At 44.0% G+C, this 21087-nt stretch overlaps 1 protein-coding gene across 2 annotated transcripts in view; it reads left to right on the top strand.

Annotated features, from left to right (window-relative positions):
• NHS (NHS actin remodeling regulator) overlaps positions 1 to 21087 on the top strand; it is a 337576-nt gene that overhangs the window by 220430 nt on the left and 96059 nt on the right. The window contains exon 1 of one of the 2 annotated variants that reach the window (XM_087427738.1): positions 19846 to 20087. The exons of the other annotated variant lie outside the window; for it this stretch is intronic. Coding sequence (XP_087283864.1) covers positions 20054 to 20087 — 34 coding nt within the window. The 5' untranslated portion in view covers positions 19846 to 20053. Of the gene's footprint in view, positions 1 to 19845; positions 20088 to 21087 lie in introns of those variants that run through there. 2 annotated transcript variants of the gene reach the window in all.

Raw genomic sequence — 21087 nt, 5'->3', positions numbered from 1 at the left:
TGTCTTCGAAAGCCACACTGGTCCCAACTGATTCATTTGGCGTTCCTAGTTCTTCATCATCTGGTCTCTGGACTTTTCTAACCTCATCTGTCAGGACTTCTCTCCCTTTACCCCCTCACCATTCCCTGAACACACCGTGCATCTTACCCACATCCTTTCCTTGGCTCAGGCTGTTTCTATCATCTGGAATGCCTCCTCCCACTTCCCCACTGATAAAATCCTCCTCGTCTATCATGGTTCATCTTCCATGCTACCGCATGGGAAGCCCACCCTGATCTCCACAGGCAGAACTAATCACTCTTCATCCCGTACTTCTGGATCCCTTTGTTGTGAGCTCCATTCTGGCATTTATTTCAGCATGAAATAGTTAACTAACTAGAAAGCAATCTAGTTAGTTAATTATGTGCTTGGAAACAACTAGACTGCAAGCTGTTTGAGCCCAGGGATGGTGTCTCATTTGGCTCTGGAACCTGCTATAGTGCTTAGCAAGTGGGCTGGCCCTAAGGAGAGCTCAGTAAATGAACTGAGGGAGTGAATGATATCCCTGTGTTGGAGGTAAAGAGAGGTTAGCATCAACTGCTGTAAGAATAGATAAAGATATTCATTTGTCCAAAGTCCTTCAAAGGGCAAGTCAAGTTGGGGACACTGTCACTTCTGTCACAATCCTCAGTGGCTAGGTGATTCCACTTCTTTCAGAGATCTTGGTACTAGATGTTCGGTTGCCATTTGATATTTTATACATTGGCGTGGAGGAGCTGCATGTATGTGTGTCTATGGCAAGAACTTGGGGAGGCAGGTAGATATCTGTGTGAGGCTCCTTTTACTCTGGAGTAACACTGTCCCATAGAAATGTGTGCCACAGATGTAATTTTAAAGTTTCTAGCATTCAAATTTAAAAAGTAAAAAAAGTGATATTAATTTTAATAATATATTTTATTTAGCCTGATATATCCAAACTATTACCATTTCAGAATATAACCAACATTAAAAAATTATTAATAAGATGTTTCACATTCTTTTTTTTTGTACTTAGTCTTCAAAATCTGGTGTGTATCATACACTTACAGCACATTTTAATTCAAATGCTAAGTTTTCATCAGAAATACTTGATCTGTGTGTAGATTTCATAAAATTTACAGTTGAAAAAGTAGATTCACATATCCAAGTTCTTCCAAACGTGTTTAAAATTTTTCCAATAACTGAATTTAACAGCAGCTTTTAAATTTAAATTTAAACTAATTAAAATTAAATAAAATTTTAAAATTCCATTCCTCAGTCGCACTAGTCTCATTTCAAATGCTCAATAGCCACATGTGGCTAGTGGCTACCGTTTCAGGACTTGCAGCCTTAGAGCACAAGTATTTTTAAGTATCATTTAGCCCATTCCTTTGCTCCTATAACTTAATTTTAAAAAAAGAAAAGAGTGTTATGGGGAGAGTTATTAGAGAACTCCAATTAGCCAGCCTTGCCACCAATTTCTTCATGAAACTGGGGCCTGCTGCTGGCTTCCTGGGGCTGCCATGAAAGATAATAGGATTCTGTTGACAAAGCACTTGAAAATCCAGGGATGAAACGACCCGTGTAATTCCTAGGCTTGTTGGCCAGGCAGGACTGTAGATTGGAGTCTGTGTCTACATAGCAGCTGCCCCTGCACAACCACACTGATGTGTGCTTCCTTCTGTAGTCGAGGTCTACACCAGCGTCTGACAGCACATGTGTCAATTGCCTGTTTTATCGTCTGCAGCACTGGGATGACACAGTTTTAGATGCTCACGGCTTTTATTAGGTTAGAACATATTTGAAGTTTCAGTGCTTAACTGCTTTTGAGTGATCAAATATATGGAAAACGTCTTTCTCAGTCAAACAGCATATTTTTGAAATCCAAAATAGTTGAATATGTTTTTCCCCTTCCTTCAAGTTTCCCATTGAATGACACCCCAGAGACCAATTTAAAGCTTGAAAAGTTTAGAGCAAAAATGTTCTGGAACAAATGAAAATGAGGTGTGTCACCTAACCCAGTATCTAGCCGCCCATGTCTCACGCAAAACTGTGAAAGCATTCAGCATTACTTATTTATAATAGGAAACTGGGGTTAGGAACTGATTTCCCCAGAATTCTGTGAGGGCAAGGCATGTTCCCGTGGCTGGCTCTGATGTAAGATTTGAGGCCTGAGGGGAAACCGAAATGACTCTAGACCCTTAAGAATTTTGAAACAGGTGCAGTCTCTCCTCTTTCCCTCCAGGAAGCATGCTCTCCACAGTTGGATGAGTGGTTCAGCAGCAGTTCACTGAGCTCTTGGATGAAAATGGCAAATTTCTCCCCAAATGAGCTTATTATCTGCTGCTGTTGGGTGCAAGGCATCCTTCAGCTATGGCGGGAATTACAGCTTCCATCTGTTCCCTAATGTGAAAAATGTGTGCAGGCCTCTGTGCTACCAAGCTACATGAACTTTAGACAATCAGATCTGCTGACACATTTGAGTCATGGCCCTCGGAATGGCTTTTGTCAATTATTTCATTACATATCCAAATAACCATCCTGAGGGTGGTCTGGATTTGTGATCTGTGACAGTGTGGTGCTGACACATTTCTTGCCCTTGGAACTATCTGTTTTTTGGCTTTGTTTAGGAGTCGATGATATATAAGTACTCAGTATATTTAATCATTATTACTTTTGAAGTTAGCACAGTGCCGCCAATGTGAAAAATTCTTGGGCATAGTTACAGCCAAATCCACATCATTAATTCTTGGCTTCTTCCCAATGTCTCCAGTCTTTCACCTTGCTCCACCATTTTGTTCAGACAAATCAAGTAATGCTTTGCACTTAGAGAGTAACTTTCATCAGAAAATTGCAAGGCCCTCTGCAAACTTTTATTTCTCTAAGTACAAATATATATATTCAGAGAACTTTGCATATTTAAGCATGTTTATTCATGTTGAGTTTTTTCAATGGGCAGGAAAAATTATGGCTTTCTACGTGTTCACTTTGGAATATAGACATGTAATGTGCAGACTTAAATTCGGGTTGACATATTTAATAAATATCCCTTGAGTAAGTGATTAGATACAGAGTCAGGTATGCTCTTGAGAATATAGCCAACATTAGTTTCTTCTACTAATTTTATATACTTGAACATTTCAGAGTTACATCCTGCCCATTAGCAGGAGAAATTACTTTCATCAATTAATAACTCTTTCTAATTGTCACCTGGAAGAGAAAAATCCTTTGACTAAATAAACAGGATTAACTCACCAATTGAAAAATACAGTTAGATATTTAAGAGTTAGCTCATGGTTTGTTTGTGGTTGGGTGATTGGTTGTTTGGTTTACACAATATCACCAATCGGTTTTCATTACATTGACCCATTCTGTACTTTATCTCACTGTTAAGTGTCCTTGTGGCACAGACAATGCTAGGTGTCCACTCAACCCCATTTTCTTTTCTTCCCACACACACAGATAGACTACATTTCCCAGCATTCCTTGTAGTTAGGTGGAACCTGTGACTAAGTTATGACCAATGGGATGTGAGCAGAAGTAATGGAATTCCCTTTCAGCCCTGGCCTTAAAATCTTCCCTTCTAGTCCTCCACACCCTCTCTCTTCCTTTGCCTGTTAGCTAGGTGCAGAGAATCCAGTAGAGGAACCTGGGCCCCTGAGGGATGGCAGGACCACAGGATAGAAGGAGTCTAGTTCCCTGAATGACTGCATGGGGCAGAGTATCTCAGCTGAAGTGCCTTGGGTATGACATAAGCAAGAAATTGAACTCTGTTGTATAAAGCCAATGCGATTTGGGGGTCGTTTGTTACACTAGTTAGTCTACCCTAACTAATATTCTTATAGATGTAGCAGAGAATCAATATTCTCCTTATACGCATTCTACAAATTTCAAGGGGGTGTGGAACACGCAGAGCACATTGCTGGTGTTGAACGGTAGGTTGTGAAAATGCGTAACCAATGAGGCATGTGGCTCTTTGATCACCATGTCCAATTAAGCCACATGGTTACTGTGATTTTCTGGTTTGAGTCAGCCTTTTATCTGGGGCGGATGCAACCACGGACAGTTTCATGTAGTGAAAACTGATCATTTCAGTAAGCAGCTTCCGAGAGGATGGGGGGTAGGGTGCAGAAATCTATGTGAATTAGCAAGGACTTCAGGCTTCAGCTTCAATTTTGTTTTCTCCAAATAGACTTTCCTAACCCCTAGCCGTGTCTGAGTTGCTTGCTTCTCATACCTACACCCTGTGGTCTCGTCACCGCCCATGCACCTTCATTAGACGTCTTACTTCACTGGTTGGTCATGTCTAGCTTTTCATCTTGACTCTCATCCCCTGTAGAATGTATGTCTTAGACAGCAGGGGCCATTTCAACTTAGGTGCACTGCTATATCCCCAACATTCCACCCAGTGCCTGGCACATATGTGCTCTTGACCGAATGATTAAGGGAATGAATGCCAATGTGATTTTGGTTATCAGGCATGAGAAATAGCCTTAGGATCATTCATGAGCTGGTACCACCACTTAAGTGAGGAAGGCTGGAATTTTTTTTTTCCTATTTAAAAACAGGAAACTAAAGGAGGCAAACTGACTTTAGCTTTATCAGCAGTCAAAACACAAATCAATATTAGAAACAAGAGCAGGATCCATTTTCAGGTTTTGTTTTATTAGCCCTGTGAGTTTCTAAGAGCTGGAGCTCAATTAATTGATGGCCTGAGTCCCTTAGTGAGAACATGTGAGAACAAAAGACAAGTAGCAGTTAGAGCCAAATCACCTTGTTTATGGCCCAGGACGGATCTTGATGTTTTACTCTTTCATGCGTACATTTGCCAAACCTTTATTGAGCTTCTTCCAGGGCAGAGCCTGGTCTTAGGTGCTGGGACACGTGCCCAAGGCAAAAAATGGCCCAGCTCTCAAGGAGGTTCTAGTCAAGTGGGGGACAGACCGACATAAACATCAAGAAAATGTCAGATGGAGATAATGTTCTGTGAAAAACAATTCAAACAGGCCAATGTGATTGAAAATGCCCAGTCAGGAAGATTCCATCAGTGGTGAGGAAGGCCTCTGGGGGAATGGGTATTCCCTGAGGTGTAAGCTGAAGCCTGAATGATAAAAAGGAGCCAGCGATATAGAAATCTGGGAAGGGAACATTCCAGGCAAAGGGACATGTTAAGGTTTTACCTGGCCCTGAGGTGAGAGAGTAGCCTGTCAAGGAATAGGAGAATGTCTTGAGTGGTGGGAGCAGAGAGTGTATTGGGTGTGTGAGGGTGGGCAGGGGGGCGGGTGATGGCAAGAGAATGAGGCAGAGGGTCGTTTATGGAGAGCCTTGTTTGCTCTGTTTCCAGAGTCTGTATTTTAGCCTGTGAGCAGTGGGGATCCAAGAGAAAGATCGTAAGCAGAGGAGAGAAATGAGCTGATGTGTGTTGTACAAAGAACACTGGCTGCTCTGTGGAGAAACTGCCCAACCCAAGCCCCAAATGGAGGCCTGATTAGAGGAGCGGTCTGAAGGTGTGCAAGGAAGCAGCCAGTTTCAGAGCTCCCTGGGAGGTAGCACTTAGGGTACTTGGAAATCAACTGGATGTGGGGATTGAGGCAGAGGGTTGTAATCTAGGGCATTCCCAGGTTTCTGGCTTGGGCAGTGGAGGTAGAGGTGGGGGCGCCTTCCTCTGCGATAGGAAACCCTGGGGAGGAGCAGGTGTGCACAGGAGGCTGAGGAGTTCTAGACATGGTGAATCTGAGGTATCTAAGGCATTGCCAACAGGGAATGTGCAGGAGACAACTGAATATGTAGCGAGGCCAAGAGAAAAGAGGAGGGCATTCTGAGTAAGCAATCAGGTGATAGCTCTGTGCTACAGAGGAAGGACACAAGGAAAGGCAGGTTGAGGTGAGATTCTGAACTCTAACCACTTGATTGTATGTGACATCTTTTGTTGTTTTTCGTTTCCTTGCCTATCTCCTTTTCAAGATGCTGAAGAGTCATTTCTGTCTCTCCAAGCTGGTCTGACCCAGTCTTGGCTTCTGCTCTCCATTCTGCTTCTACCCATTAGCTTTTATCCTCAGAGATCTTCTCTTTCCTGTCATATGGTCTTGCTACTTACTGCAGCTCTAAGGAATGAGCCCCTCAAATGATGGTTCATGCCCTGAACATCACTGATGAGGAGGGTGCTGCTGGAGTCTGTGTGCAAGCCTGGGTTGATGTCTGAGATCTGCCATTCTCTGGCTGTGTGGTCCAGGCCTCCTTTTCCTCATCCGTAAAATGAGGGGATTGGACTGAAGGGTACTTTGAGCTTTAACATTTTCGGATTCTAGGTTGCCTCAGCCCCCAGGGCGAAGTGAGTGGCCTCTTCCAGAATTGGCAGCAGGAGCTGGTATAATAGCCTTCAGTCCCTGAGAGAGAATGGCTTTTGTTCTTTTGTGCAAGGCTCTGTGGAGGCTGGGTGGGCTGCAGCTGTTCAGCTTCAATTAAAAACACACAGAACCTCCCGCTTTGTTTCAGTTTCAAACCTTGACCATCTGACTGAGCGCATCTGAATTCCTAAGACTCCAATGTAGGTGTGAGGAGGTACTATTCCACAGGCCTAATTTTCCCCCTCCTGTTGCTTCCCGAATTTCATTTATTGAGGGCAGGAGAGATTTCAAAGTCTTGGAGATAGGAGGAGAGAATGTACCTTGGCTTTGAAGTCATTGGCAAATGGGGTCCAGTGCACAATTATCCATGCCCAATCAAGGGCTCCCTAAATGCCAACATGTGCTTATGGGCCCTGGTATTTGGGCAAACATTTCTGAGTGGCTCAAGAAAGAAAATGGGTCTGTCCATTATGAAGACAGTCTACTAACTGTCTGTGGTGGTCCTGAAGCAATGTTACCTCCTCCAGCAAAGACAGGAGTCAGGGCCTCCAAACAAAATCATGTTCTAGAACCTTGGGGAGCTGTTATCTCACTTCAGGGTGGGACATGTGCAGAGGTCTGAGGCAGTATCCGTCCCTGCCCAGGGGCAGGCCTAAACTGATAGTCTCCAGGCTGTTGGGGTACACGGGGTGAACAAGCTGTAACCAGAGATGGGTTGTGATTCCACTCAGCAGCAGTAGTGGCCAAGCCAGGAGGGGCAGAACAAGGATCCTGGCAGACATGGGATGTGACGGGTATTGTAGTCCAGCTGGTCATGCATTTAGGGTCCAGATTCAGTGAAGGTCTGAGAGGTCTAGGAGCCTGGAACATCGGAGCTAGAGGCAGGGTGTATTGGAGGGCTCCACCTGAGTTCTGGTGCCAGGGCAGAGAGGGGCTTCTCAGTAGCCTCTTTTATGCCCCTTACCAGGTGTTGTCGGCTCTCCAGGCAGGAAGAAGGGGATTAACTTGAGGCAGAGGCAGCCACTGCTCACCAATGTCCCTGTTCTCCTCTTCTTCCTGGCCACACAATCAGACTACATTTCCCACCCTTCCTTGTGGTTAGTGGAGCCAGGCCTGACGGTGCCCAGGCTCTTTCCCCACCTTTCATGTGCTTGTGTCTGTGTGTGTGTATGTGGGGGACTGCAACAGAGGCGAGGCTAGGTGGTGTAGCTTACTCCTGATTAAGGTGGGGGCTAGGGTGTTGGGTCTCCTGAAAGGTCTTCACAAGGTCCCCTAGAGACCCCTGTGAATGACTGGATGCAGGCGTGAGTCCTGACTGATAGGAAACTCAGGGATTGGAAGTGATAATGATGGCAAAAAGTGATTTCTTGACTGGAGAATTGTCCCAGGGGCCTCCTGGTAAGGTCACATTTATATCCCCTAGACAGCAGTGCCCTCGTCACAAATCTTGGCCTGTAAATCTATGTCCTCACCATCTCCCTCAGAGGGCCCCTTGAGAACACAGCACACAACCTGGCTCACTCCCACCCTCCATGTTCTTCTTCCTCATGCCAACACTCCCTCCCTACCCCTCTCTAGCCACACCTCGGCCATCACTGTCAGTGCAGTGAGCTGGGTCTCCATTGCATAATAGCTCCGGTCACCTCTGGAATCATCGCTTACATTGTAGGCCTCAAACTCGAGTGCCTTCAGGGTCAGGCAGGCAGCTTAACTGTGGGACAGAGCCAGTGTAGCATAAGAAGGAGTGGTGGGGCCTGAGACACTGTGTGCATTCTAAGTAAATAAAAAGCGTTCAAAGTAAATTAAAAAATGTCATTGTGCTGTCCAAGCCAAACAACCCACCCCAAATTGTCCACTCCCAAATTCTATCTTCTACTATTATTTATCTCTCAGGAGGACTGATGTAAAGGCAGAAACCATAAGCCATGTCTGAAAATTCTATTTATCTTCTCCTGTGCCTAGCAGAACATTGTATAAAAATAATAATTAATATTTGATTTTTTAACCTTTTGAGTGATGTCTAACATACATACAGAAAAGTGCCCAAATCATACAGATCAGTGAATTATGAAAAAATGAACACACCCCTGTACCCACCGGCCAGGTCAAGACCTAGAACGTTATCAGCTCCCAGAATCCCCCACAGGCTCTTTTTCCTCCCCAAAGGCAAATCTCTACCTTGATTTCTAATGCCATAGATTAGATTTGCCTGATTTTTAACTTTATACAAATGGAATCATACAACATGTACTCTTTTGTGTCTGGCTCTTTTTACTCAACATTGTATCTATACAATTCACCCGCGTTGTTGCATGTAGCAGTGGCTTGTTTGTTCTGGTTGCTGTGTCGTATTCCATGGTGTGAAAGTACTGGAACTCATCTAGCCAATCTACTGATAATTGGCATTTGGTTGTTTCTGATTTTGGACTTGCACTAACAGTCCTGCAGCATGAGAGAAAGCCCTCAGGCAGAACAACCGAGAGACCCAGGTGTTTGAGGTGAAAAACTGTCCACAGTGGCTGCAGGAGGACTCAGAGGTGGGCTGAGGAGCTATAGGATGGGCCATCAACAGCATCTGCTACCAAGTCCTTCTAGAACAGCAGTTCTCAAAGTTTTGGATCTCAGGACCCATTTACACTTTTAAAAATTATTGAGGACCCCGAAGACCTTTAGTTCATATGAGTTATATCAATGATTATCATGTTAGGAATTAAAACTGAGAAGTAGAAAATATTTACTTGGTAATTTATTTCAAAATTAACAATAGTAAGTACATACTCTACATTATACACATTACATGTTTATAAATAAAATATTTTGAAGAAAAGTAGCCATACTTTCCAAGACAAAAAACGTTAGTGAGAAGAGTGGCATTCTTTTACTTTTTTTTTTTTTTTTGCCATTCTGTTGAATAGTAGTCTGGTTTAAGACTGCTGGATTCTCATATCTGCTTCTGTATTCTAGCTGGTATGGTATCACATGTCACTCAGGAGAGAATGATAGTGAAAAAGGCAAGGAAGGTCTTAGTATCATTATGATAATAGTTTTGACTTTGCAGAGTCCCTGAAAGGATCTTGGGGACCTCCAGGGATCCCCTGATCCAAACTGGAGAACCACTGCTCTAGAACAAACAGCTTTAGCATGGAAACCTCCAGTGAACAGGCACCCAAGTTGGCCCTCTCAGTGGGGGGATTTGCTACCTTACTCCAAACCACCATGAGTTAATTCATTTCTTAGCTGATTAAAAACTCATATTTTCTTCTCAACACTTTATAATCCTTACTTGTAAAAACATTAATTTGAAATGTTTTGATTTCGTTCATTCGAAGCCAGCAATGTCCATTAGAAATATAATGTGGGCCATTTATGTAATTTAAAATTTTTAGGGGGCCGGCCTGGTGGCATAGTGGTTAAGTTTGCGTGCTCCGCTTCGGCGGCCTGGGGTTCGCAGGTTCGGATCCTGAGCATGGATGTTAGCCCAGGGCCAATCTTCCTCAGCAAAAAGAGGAGGATTGGCAACAGATGTTAGCTCAGGGCTAATCTTCCTCATCAAAAAAAAAAAAATTTAGTAGTCACTTAAAAATTAAAAAGCAACAAGTGAAATTAATTTTAATAACGTATTTTATTTAACCCAATATTTAGAAAATATCATTTCGGCATATAAAATCAACAAAAATATAATCATATGAAAGTAAAATCACATAAAATCAATATAAAATATTAATGACATTTTACATTCTTTTTTCATATTAAGTCTTCAGAATTCAGTGTCTATTTTCACTTATAGCACATCTCAATTCATATACTAAATTTTCATCAGAAATACTTGATCTGTATTTAGATTTCATAAAATTCCACAAAATTTGAAAAAGTACATATTCAAGTTCTCCCAATAACTGAATGGAGTATCAGTATTCAAATTAATTAAAATTAAATGAAATTAAAAATTCAGTTTCTCATTCACACTAGCCACATTTCAAGTGCTCAATAGCCACATATGGCTAGTGGCTGCCATATTGGACAGAGCAAATCTAAACTTTATCCTCTGCTTTCCTTATCCATCTCATCTCTTAGTTCTTCAGTGCTTAGAAGCCTGATTAGGAAAAGTTAATCATCCTCATCATTTTTCTAGAAAACTGGCACCACAGTGAGTTTTTTCATAGGCTGGTTAGGATGTTTGACAGAGAGCTCTGCAGCTATAGTCAGCAATGGCAGGTACCCTTTGGGCAGGGTTTCCAGGACTTTCTCATTTGATGTGTTCATGTACATAGAATAATCTCACACTGTTACTAATACAGCTGTGAAATATACTGCTGCTCCCAGCCAGCCCTGGAATGGACCTCTCTCTCATTGGACATGGCAGGAACTTGAATGGGATGACACCATGAAGGACTTAGACAAGGCTGCTGTGCTTACTGGGACTAAGCACCGGAAAGTTCGCTAAATTCTTAGCGATGAACTCCACATCAGTGTCAGAAAGATAAGGCAGGTTTTCTTGCCTTTTGTCTTCCTGTCTCCATTCGCTTTCCAAAAGGTAAAGGGAAGCAATGGAATGAAATTCCAGGCCAAAAACACTGAGGGTAAAGATGCAGCACTGAGGTTAGCATCTTATAACTCAAAGGCAGCAAAAGTAATTTAACAAGTTTCAAAGGAGAGAGCCAAAGAAAGTCTGTACAGCATTAAAGACTTTGTTCTGTTTGTGAATTGCATCGTCTTCAAACCATTTCAAATTCAGGAGAATGAAAGCTACCCCATTTTACACAATGAGGATCTCTTTCTTGAACTCCCCAAATAAAAAAGACTAGAATTCAAAGTCTAACCATTTGGTCCCATTACTGCAAGTTTTGTAGTTGGTCAAGTGTTTGATTCTCGTCATTGAGTGGGCAAATGAGAAAATGAGTTTTATCTCCTTCAAATGTTCTCCCTTCCCCAAGTTGACTGCTTAAGCTTTTAGCCAGTCTTATCATTCCGTCATATCCATTCTCCTAATGTTGGACTCATTCAAGAATCCTGCATCTGAATGCATGATGTCATTTCAAATAAATCTAAAAGGAACTGGAAAGCATCTGGAATTTCCTTATCTGAGGTAGCCAAACTAAATAAACTTAATTCACATCCATCACAGGAGCTCAGTGAAGGCTAGCACATTCTGGTTGAAATATTGCACACTAGATGACGTGTGAAGACTGAGGTTATCCTGGGCTCCTTATTGAACTGGATACCCTAACTTTTCTGTCTCCAGGTTCACAGTGCAGGGTGTCAGAGGAGCCATGACCACATGATACTGGCTAGGCACGAAATGTCTTTCAATTAATACACCCAACTCTTAGAGTTAGGAATTGCATAACTAAAACAGTAATTGTGCTGCCATCTTGAATACATTTGGATTTGGGGAAGCCAAGCCTTTTCTTCAGCACTCACCCTAAAGGAGCTAGGGTCATCAAAAGATGGAAGAAAAAAAAAAAGGTTAAATCAGAGTGTTAGAACTATTAGGGACCTTAAAGATTATCTAGTGCTATCTCTCTGTCCCTGAATGGTTTTGCTTTTAAGACCATTTTAATGATCTTTCCCCTTTCCGGGTAAGATGTAGTTTTGCTTTACTAGAATCCTCAAGAAATTTTAAGTGAAGCATTAGCTAGTTCTAGAACTAAAGAAAGCCCAATGGTTTCTTCTCCCCTTCCATGCCCAAATTCTCTTCCATCTGCTGACTCTCTAGTTCCACCATTCCAGGTTTATCCTTTCAGCATTAGGCCTGTAATTGCCATTAAAATGCAAATACCCTAGGAAAGGCTAACACTTAAATCATTATCAGGTGTTTTCACTTTGGTGCTAGGAAAGGTCAAAGTAAGGTGTGGTTAGTTTTATATCAGGAAGGCAAGGGGATTGGAGAGAGGAAGAGGGAATGCCAGCCTGGAGGGCAAAAAGCTCCCAAGTGGGAACTTGAGGGCCCTACTTGTGGCTCAACAGACTCTGGCCCCTTCTTCCAAAACATCTGCATTTGTATGAATTTATCTTTGGACTTCCTGTGGTGATCCAGGTACATGGTAATTGTTCTTGCTGAAACTGGAGCTCTTGCCAAGTGGAAGTTTCTGGGACTGAGGGGCAGCTCAGGCCCAGGGTGAGGGTTCCCAGTGTTGCCAGAGGGTAATGCTAGTGCCTTTCCCATCCCAGTTTGTGGAAATAGCAGTGGGGAGCCAAGCAAGGTGGAAAGGTTAAGGTCTTGTTTTCAATTTTCTTATGAATGGGGACCTCTTATCCAGGATCAAGGGAGAGCGTTGCATAAGAGGGTATATGTAGCCACCCACGCATGCACATCCATGCACACACTGGTACATATACACACACACAAACACACAAAGCTCCATCTGCACATGAATGTTCCTCCTGAAACACTCAGCAAAGCAAGTGACAGGTATTTCCTGTGGGGGTAGTTGGGATTTCAATCCTGGTCTTGCCTCATGGTTGATTTGGGATTGGGATGTGAGTGATAGGAGATGGTGAGTCTGCTTTCTGAGGCAGGATAATGAGTTCCCTAACCTTTATCACTGGGGTAACCCAGTATAGTGGTTAGGAGCCCAAGCTGTACCAGTTACCACTTCCAATGCCTTGGGCAAGTTATTTAACTTCTCTTCACCCCAGTTTCCTGATCTGTAAAATGGAGGTAACACTAGTATCTACCTTATAGAATTGTTGTGAGAATTAATTGAAAAGGCACATACAAAGCATATAAAACAATGTCTGACACATAGGAGGTGCATAATAAAGATATGCTGAATGAACAAAAAATTAATTTTATCGTTATTCATTATATTATTACCATGAGGAAACTTCCATTACATGGTGGCTTCAGATTTAGTGGGAAGATTGAGGAGAATCTTATTAAGAGTCACAACTTCTAGGCCAGCCCCGTGGCTTAGCGGTTAAGTGCGCGTGCTCTGCTACTGGCGGCCCCAGTTTGGATCCCGGGCGCGCACCCACGCACCGCTTCTCCGGCCATGCTGAGGCCGTGTCTCACATACAGCAACTAGAAGGATGTGCAACTATAACATACAATTATCTACTGGGGCTTTGGGGGGTAAAAAGGAGGAGGATGGGCAATAGATGTTAGCGCAGAGCCAGTCTTCCTCAGCAAAAAGAGGAGGATTAGCATGGATGTTAGCTCAGGGCTGATCTTCCTCACAAAAAAAAAAAAAAAGAATCACAACTTCTGTTCTTATGGTAGGGCCAGATTGCCATGCAGACTCATCTGCAGTTATTTCTCAGTGTATGAAGGAAAAGGAAAAACAACAACTAAATGTCTCAAAACAAAACAAATGATGAAGTCTGGGGTGAGGCGGAGAGGGGGATTGACATCTTACAATCAAATAAAGGCATTGCCACAGAGCAGCTTCTGGAGAGACAGTTGGGCCAGGCCTGGGTTTTTTATTTTTCTAGCTCCAGACTTTGACTGGTTGGAAGTATTGAGCTTCCTTTTGGATTTGAATGAACCATAAAAGGAAAGCATATTGTTCCCTTTTTTCAGCACTTCTCACTCCTTGCTCCCCTCTTTACTTCCTTTCCTGGGTCTCTGCTCCAATATAAGAAATCAAAATGGTGGCACTTCCTTGATGAGAGCAGAGACTAAGTAGCTGTGGGGCTCTATAGGGGGATGAAGTGCTCCATAAACTCTACTTGGCTGATCTCCTGACGAAAAGCAACTGGCAGATGGGGAGCTGGGGTATGCTTTATCATTGATGCTCCCCATTTCTTGACCATGTGCTAAGGACTGCTTCAGTGGACCCTGGCATTAAGGCTGCTGGGGTTGGAACAGCTGTGGGGCAGGGCAGCTCCAGCCAGGGCCTGCTGGGCCTGTAATTTTTCCACACATGTTCACATATGTACAGGGATCCAGCAGATAGGCAGCAAGCAAGCTTGGGTAGCAATCCACTGACAAGTAGCAGTAGCTCTGAATAAATCACAGCGGCCTGGGTTGCAAATTTCGCTCCAGGGGATGGGGACTTAAACAAGGAGAAAAGGCGTTCACCCAACTTTTTCCTGAAATGCCAGAGGAATAAAACAGGTCAGCGGTGAATATGAAATTAGCTTTTGGCCAGTCTCCAAAGAGATTTGACCTATTTGGGAGTCATTGAGGATAAGCCAAAGGAAGTCCAGTGGCCTGCATCTTGATTTGTCAAGGGAGAAGAGCAAGGGTAAGGACCGCCAGATGGCCAGATTGCCTGAGTCACTTGTTATGGAGCATAAGAGTGAATATGGCTAGAACTCATGAGAAGGGTTCTGGGACATTGACTTTGGGGTGAACTCTTGGCACAATTTAGCATGCAAATGTTAACCCTGGCAGATGCGTTGGTAATCTGGTGTGCCAGCTCAGTGGCCCTGGTCACTGAAAGGACCATATCGGATTCTGAAAACCTTCCTAGAGGTTAAACTCTTCTCCAAGACCCTTCTGTAAAAGGTAAACTCAGGCCAAGTCAGCAAAGGGAATGTGGACTGCTAAAAGGCTTCAGTGGAGAGCTAAACTACAAAAATACTGAGGCCAACTCCACTACAGCCTGGCAGGTCAGAGTTGGTAGTGGATGTAGTTGGTGCCCTACCTCTAACTCCTTTACCAGCTGGTACACCCCTCCTCCAGCTGCTGTGAGTGTGGGCTGCTAAAGGCTACAGCTGCTCCTTCCCCAGAGAATTGCTGTCTGCCAAATGTTAGCCCCGCCAACCCTCTTGCCTCAAGGTGAGACCAGCTCTGTGATGCAATTTGTACTCCAGAGCCTCCTGCGGGATCAGGCTGAAGCAAATCTCCAGCTGAGGCCACATCCTTGCTTAGTCCCTTGCCCTCTTGCATCCTGCTTTCCTCATGCCCCTTCTGAGAGCACCCCCTCCATACATCACTTGAACAAGAATCCCCATCTTAGACTTTGCTTCTAAGTAACCCAAGCTAAGAAAGAGTTGGCGGAAAGGGGCATTTGAGAAAAGTCCCAAACCTGACTCCACATCAGAATCACCTGGGCAGCTCTAAAAATACAGATTCTCAGGCCCTACATCCAGAGATTCTGATTCAGTGGGTCTAGGGTGGGGCCTGAGATTCTGTAGTGTTCCTTAGTGGATCCTTGGGAATTTTAATGCAGCCAATCCTTTGACCAATGGGAACCACTCATTCTAACGCATCATCTTTATTTCCTTGCTTAGATCTTTTAGGAGACATTTATTGATCAGGTTCAGAAACAAAGCACACAATCTGTCAAAGATACGAAGAAGCAGAGATTTAAATAAAAGCATCCTCAGTTCTTGGCAGATCTCTTGAAGTCCAGCATACCATGCTGACTCTCAGAACTTTTTAAGCAAATTGTATCTTTACTTTTTTTTTTTTCGTGTGTGTCCCGAAATGTAAAGGTCTGTTTGGTTGGGAAAAGGGAGGCTCTTTTGAGGCACTGAGTTGCCATGGAGCTTTCCAAAAAGGGATATTTGACCAAACTTAGGATTTAATTAATGCTTCCCAGTCTCCATGCTCAGAAGTATTAACCTACTAACCCCCCTGTCACTAACAGGCCTAGATTTTCAATATTATTGGTTGTGTGGATGATTTGGTGAAGAAATTCAAAGAGAAATATTTTGGTCTATTATCAGGGACCCTGTGATAGGAAGATTCATGAATAGATTCTCATGAAAGACACAATCCTAAGGAATTTTAAGCAAATTGATTAATTAAATAACTGAATGAAGATGGTTCAACCTAATGCAGAATAAGGGAGTATTCTGGATTTTGTAATGACAATGATGATAACAGTGGTAAGAATAGCAACAAAACATGATTGCTCAGATTTGTTTGAGTGCTTACTATGTTTAAGGATCAGCACTAATTACTTGGTCTGCATTATTTTATTTAATCCTCCCAGCAACTCCTGGAGGTAAATATATCAGTTGGGGATTAACAAAGGCTTCCAAAAGATGGAACTTTATTTCTCTCTTATGTAAAAGAGGTCCAGAACTGGTATGGAGACTCAGCAGTAATGAGAGACCAAGGTTCCTTCCAGCTCCTGGTTCCATTATTATTAGATTGTGGCCCTCATCTTCGTGGTCCAGGATAGCTACTGGAGCTCCAATCATCACATCATTGGCCCAAGCAGGAGGATGAAAGAAGGAGCACCATGCTTGTCTCCTAAAGAGACATTCTAGAAATCCACACCACAATTGCTTTTATCTCATTGGCCAGATAGCAGCCCCTAGCTACAAGGGAGGCCTGAACATGTAGCCTTTTGATTGTATGGCAATGGACCCAGTTTAAAAAATTGAAATTTTTATCAATTTGATGGGGAAGGCAAACATGGAAGGTTTGGTAGGAAATTAACAGCCATAGTAGGTAATATTCTTATCACCATTCTGCAGATAAGGAAAATGCACTGAGGGACTGAGTGACTTGGCCATGTTCACACAAGCTATAGGTGGCAGAGCCACGGTAGGACCCAGGTCTCTCTGACTCGAGCATCCCTCTCTTGACTACTATACCCTCCTGCCCATTTTTGCTATGTTGTACAACAGTTATGTTTCCTTAAAGATGCATTTGTTCATTTCCTGTTTTCTTCCTGGTGTGCCTTTTACCCCCTTCTTTGCGTAAATCTTAGCCATGCTTCGAAGCTCAGCTCCAGTGCCCCAGAAAGCCCTTCCCTACACCCCAGCTGCTTTCTTCATTCAGCAAATGTTTATTGAGCATCTATGATGTGCCAGGCACTATTCTAGGCACTTGGGCTTCATCTATGATAAAAACAAAGACTCCTGCTAGCTTATAGCTATGTGATCTTGGTCACGTTCCTTAAGCTTTCTGAGCCTCAATTTCCTCATGTATCAAATTAGAATAATAAAACTTACGGCACAGGGTTATTGTAAGGATTAAATAAGATACTATATAGAAAGCGCAGTCACTGGCAAATCATTAATTTTTGAAAAATGGTACCTATTGCTATTATTATTATTGTTGTTGTTGTTGTTGTTGTTATGAACATGTCTGTCTTCTCCTATAAGCTGTAAACTTCTCATGGGCAGGAATAGTACCCACGGCCTTCTGGTATCACCCAAATATCTAACCAAAGTCGGGGCTTAGTAAATGTTTGGTGAGTGGATGCAAAGGGTCTCCCGGTAGAGAGGATTTCCTGCTTTCCTATGCTGCTAGATTTAGGAAACAGTGAGAAACAGACTAAGCCCTGTAGGAACTTTTTTTTTTTTTTTTTTTGCCTAATTTAAGCTGTGAGATGTGGTGGGTGGTGTGCTAGAGAAAAACAAGACTGAATAATAATCTACTCCTCATACTCTCCTGGAAGGCCTCAGAAAGAAAATATATTCTTTTTTCCTTTTACGGTTTCTTTTTTTCACCTTCTCTGATAGATTTAGTGTTCCAGCAAACCTCTTTTTTGTATTTCTTCTGTCTCCTAATTCTCTTCTCTATACTTCTCTATTGCTTGCTTTAGTCTCTGCCACCTATGGGAATAGTGCTGCTGGCCTAGTGTCCACAGAAGAAACTTCTGGAAGTCAAGAGGCATTGTGCATCTGGGGTCCCGGAGCTGTAGCATCCTAGTCCCAGAGACAGCACCCCACAAAAAGATAACAGTGGTTGCATCAAAACCACATGTCAGGTTTGCTGACCACTGAACTCCCTCCATTTTGTCTCCTCAGCACAGCCTTCCCCTCGGCCCTTCTACAAAGGTGAAAAGCAAGTTCACAGGATGAGGGGCCTTCTTTCTTCCCTGACATCTGGTTTGATTCTGGGCAGCTAAATAGTGGCTGTGCCATGAACAACAAAAGTTAATTCACTGTGGTTTTTAAACACCAAGTGCAAATATTTTTCCTTTTCAGCTTGGGGTCACTGGAAGGGAAAAAACAGGGCTGAGAAGGAGATTAACCTTTTAAAAACTATTATGACTTCCCATAGAAAATAAAACAATGGCATCATTTCCTTCCATTCGTGAGAGTCTTTTTATGAGTGATTGTTGTTTGAGGCAAGACTGGGACTCTGAAGAAGATTTTTAAAAACTGTTTTAGTTTGGTTTTCTACTCAAAAGCCCACCATGATTGCTTTTACGAGTCCACACAAATCCCAGTGAAGCCCAGAGCCACCCTCTTTGCTTTCTCTCTTGTCTGTCTTCATCCCTGGCTGCCTTTCCCTCCACCCTCTCTCTAGCCCTTTGATTTCTTCCCTCCAGCAGGGCCCTGACACTGCTAATGGGAGGGAAATGCAGGCAAGAACACTTGCAATTTGCAGTATTTTAGGCAATGGCCATGCCATCCGCTGATGCCACTAACAGATGCTTGGAAGGCTGAAGATTCTGTCTGGGTCACTTCTCTGAGGTTCCAGCCAGACTTTCTGTTGATTTGGGCTGTCTTAAGGCATCCCACAACCTCAGCACCATTCAGTTCCTCTTCAGAAATGAAGTTACCCATTCTGGCTCTTGCTCCACATGATAAGGAATGGAAGCATCCAATGCAGGGAGCTGACGCCATCAGCAGAGACCTGGCAACTATCTGAGAAGAAAGCAAGCCCATCCACATCACTATTAGTTATTTCAATGTTCTCTCTGGACTGCAAAACAAAAGCTCTTCTCTGACTTTCCATTAGTTTCTCTTCTTTCCTTCTGTTCACCCTTCCAGCTTTTGCACATGGATTCAGTGGCTGGGTTCAGGTGGGAGGTCAAGTGTGTGCCATGATGACATAAAGGCTATTAGAGCTAAAGCTGTGGAAGTCCCTACATTCTCCCTTTCTTGCCAAGAGGATGACTTGAACAGGCTCCAGGATGGTTGATGTTTGTGAAGGGGCTCGAGGATCCTTGCCATGTACTATTACTGTTGTTATTGGCATCACAGGAATCTAACATGTTGATACAGGTGGTGTGTGTGTTGGGAGTAGGAGAGGATCAGAAATTGATTTGCAACCTGCAAAGAGCAAACTCCAATTGTATCCCACCCCCCATCCTTTCAGTGTGTGTTCAAATATTTGCAGACCTGTTGAACAGCTCACCTTCACACCAACCTAAAATTTCACAGCCAAGTGAACCAGTCCCAGCCTTGTGAGAAGAATGGGTGGCAACGTGGGGCAGCCGTGGGGTGATGGAATGGGATGTATTCCTTCTCATGATTGGACAATTGGCATAGAGGCTGGGCTGCTGTGGCTCCCTAGGTTTTAGTATTTGTCCAGCTTCTGGTCTCTGGCAGTGTGCTAATGGTTTCCATAGCCACGTGGCACTTGGCAGAGCTTCTCAAACTGATGTGGCCTGAGAGTCTGCATTTCTAACAAGCTCCCAGGTGATGCCATGCTACTGACTGCCTGGCCTTTTGCACTTGGAGCAGTGAGGCTGTAAAAACGTACCATTGCATTCTAAACTCCTCCAGGGCTGGAAAAGGAAAGTGCTAAGCCCCTCCTCTGGAGACAGGGTGTGTCAAAGGCTGCCCTGGAGTCCTGATTTGCCATTCAAGTGAACCCTGGAGGGATTAGCAGCTGGCCCAGGACTTGGGTGAGACCATCTCCCCCTCCAGGGGGGAGTCCTGGAGGCAGCGCAGATGTTGTGTGAAAATCTGCCACCCTCCTTGCCGAAGGTTGCCCTCTCTCGCCCTCCCGCCCCCCTGCTCTGCCTGCCGACTTAAGCAGATCAACTTGCAGCTCTCTGGGACTCCGAGAGGGCTTTGTATAAAAGAAAAGGCCCGTCCTTAAGAAGCAGAGCGGGAATCCAAGCATGCCTCTCGCCTGCTGCATGCCCAAGAATGCAGGTATTTGGGGTTTGCAGCATTTCCTGGCAGGACAAAGGGGGAGGGGAGTTGGGGGAGGCCAGCCGGGCCTAATGGAGAGGGGTTTGCACTGCAGCTGCTTCCTATGCTGGGGCGAACGAGAAGTATGTTTTCTGAAGAAAGTGAGCCCTTTCACAGGAACAGACGTGAGGAAGAGAGACCGTGCCTGACCCTCAGGGCTGACCTTGATACTTGTGGTCAGTGGCTCCTAAGCTTTGGGGACTTTGAGTTATTCATTCTGGCTGGCCAAGTTTGCAACTCTGTGCTCCTTCTGAGGTGCTGGACCACTTAAGACAGAGAGGACAAGCCTTTCTCCCTCCTCCTCCACTCTGATATTTGTATGTCTTCCAAGAGGCCCCGGAGGGTAGCCCAAGTCGGGGTTTCAGGACAGGATTCTCAGGCTCTCGCCCGGGGCTGCTGGGAGAGGCCACTGTAGGCTCAGGCCTGCATCCTGCACCGGCTGGCACTGGGCCCAGCCTGCTTGTCCCTTTCTCCTCTGGCACCCCGCGCCCTCCTGTCTTCTCGGAATTCCTCAGTATCCTGCCCTCATCCTGAGATTACACAGAGAGATTTATTTATCTCCCTATGGCCCCAAAACAGCCTGAACTGGGAGTCCCCAGACCCAAGTTCCCAATTTCTAGTTTCTGTTCCATCTTAAATGGCCTTAAACCATTTGGAGGGCGTGTCATGATTTCTGTAGTCCTCTAAACCTTACTTCACAATATTCCTTTATCATGGAAGGTCAGCCACACAATTGAACCCTGTTTGAAAAGTGTTGAACTATTTGCAATATTCATCCTGCATTGGGGTTAGTCCTTCCATTTTAACTCAGGCTCCTGACGTCAGGGACGGTGCCTTTCTTATATTTCTCCTAGAGACTCCACCCCCCCTCCCAGTCATGTTGAGCATGCAGAGGCTGGGCAGTGTGATTGTCGAAGCCTCCACTCTCCTTGCCCCAGCTAAACCACCTTATTGCACATTT

This window comes from Ceratotherium simum, chromosome X (genome assembly GCF_057802395.1).
Source record: "Ceratotherium simum simum isolate JZ-2026a chromosome X, ASM5780239v1, whole genome shotgun sequence".
Lineage (NCBI taxonomy): Eukaryota > Metazoa > Chordata > Mammalia > Perissodactyla > Rhinocerotidae > Ceratotherium > Ceratotherium simum.
This window is presented reverse-complemented; position numbering and strand designations above follow the sequence as displayed.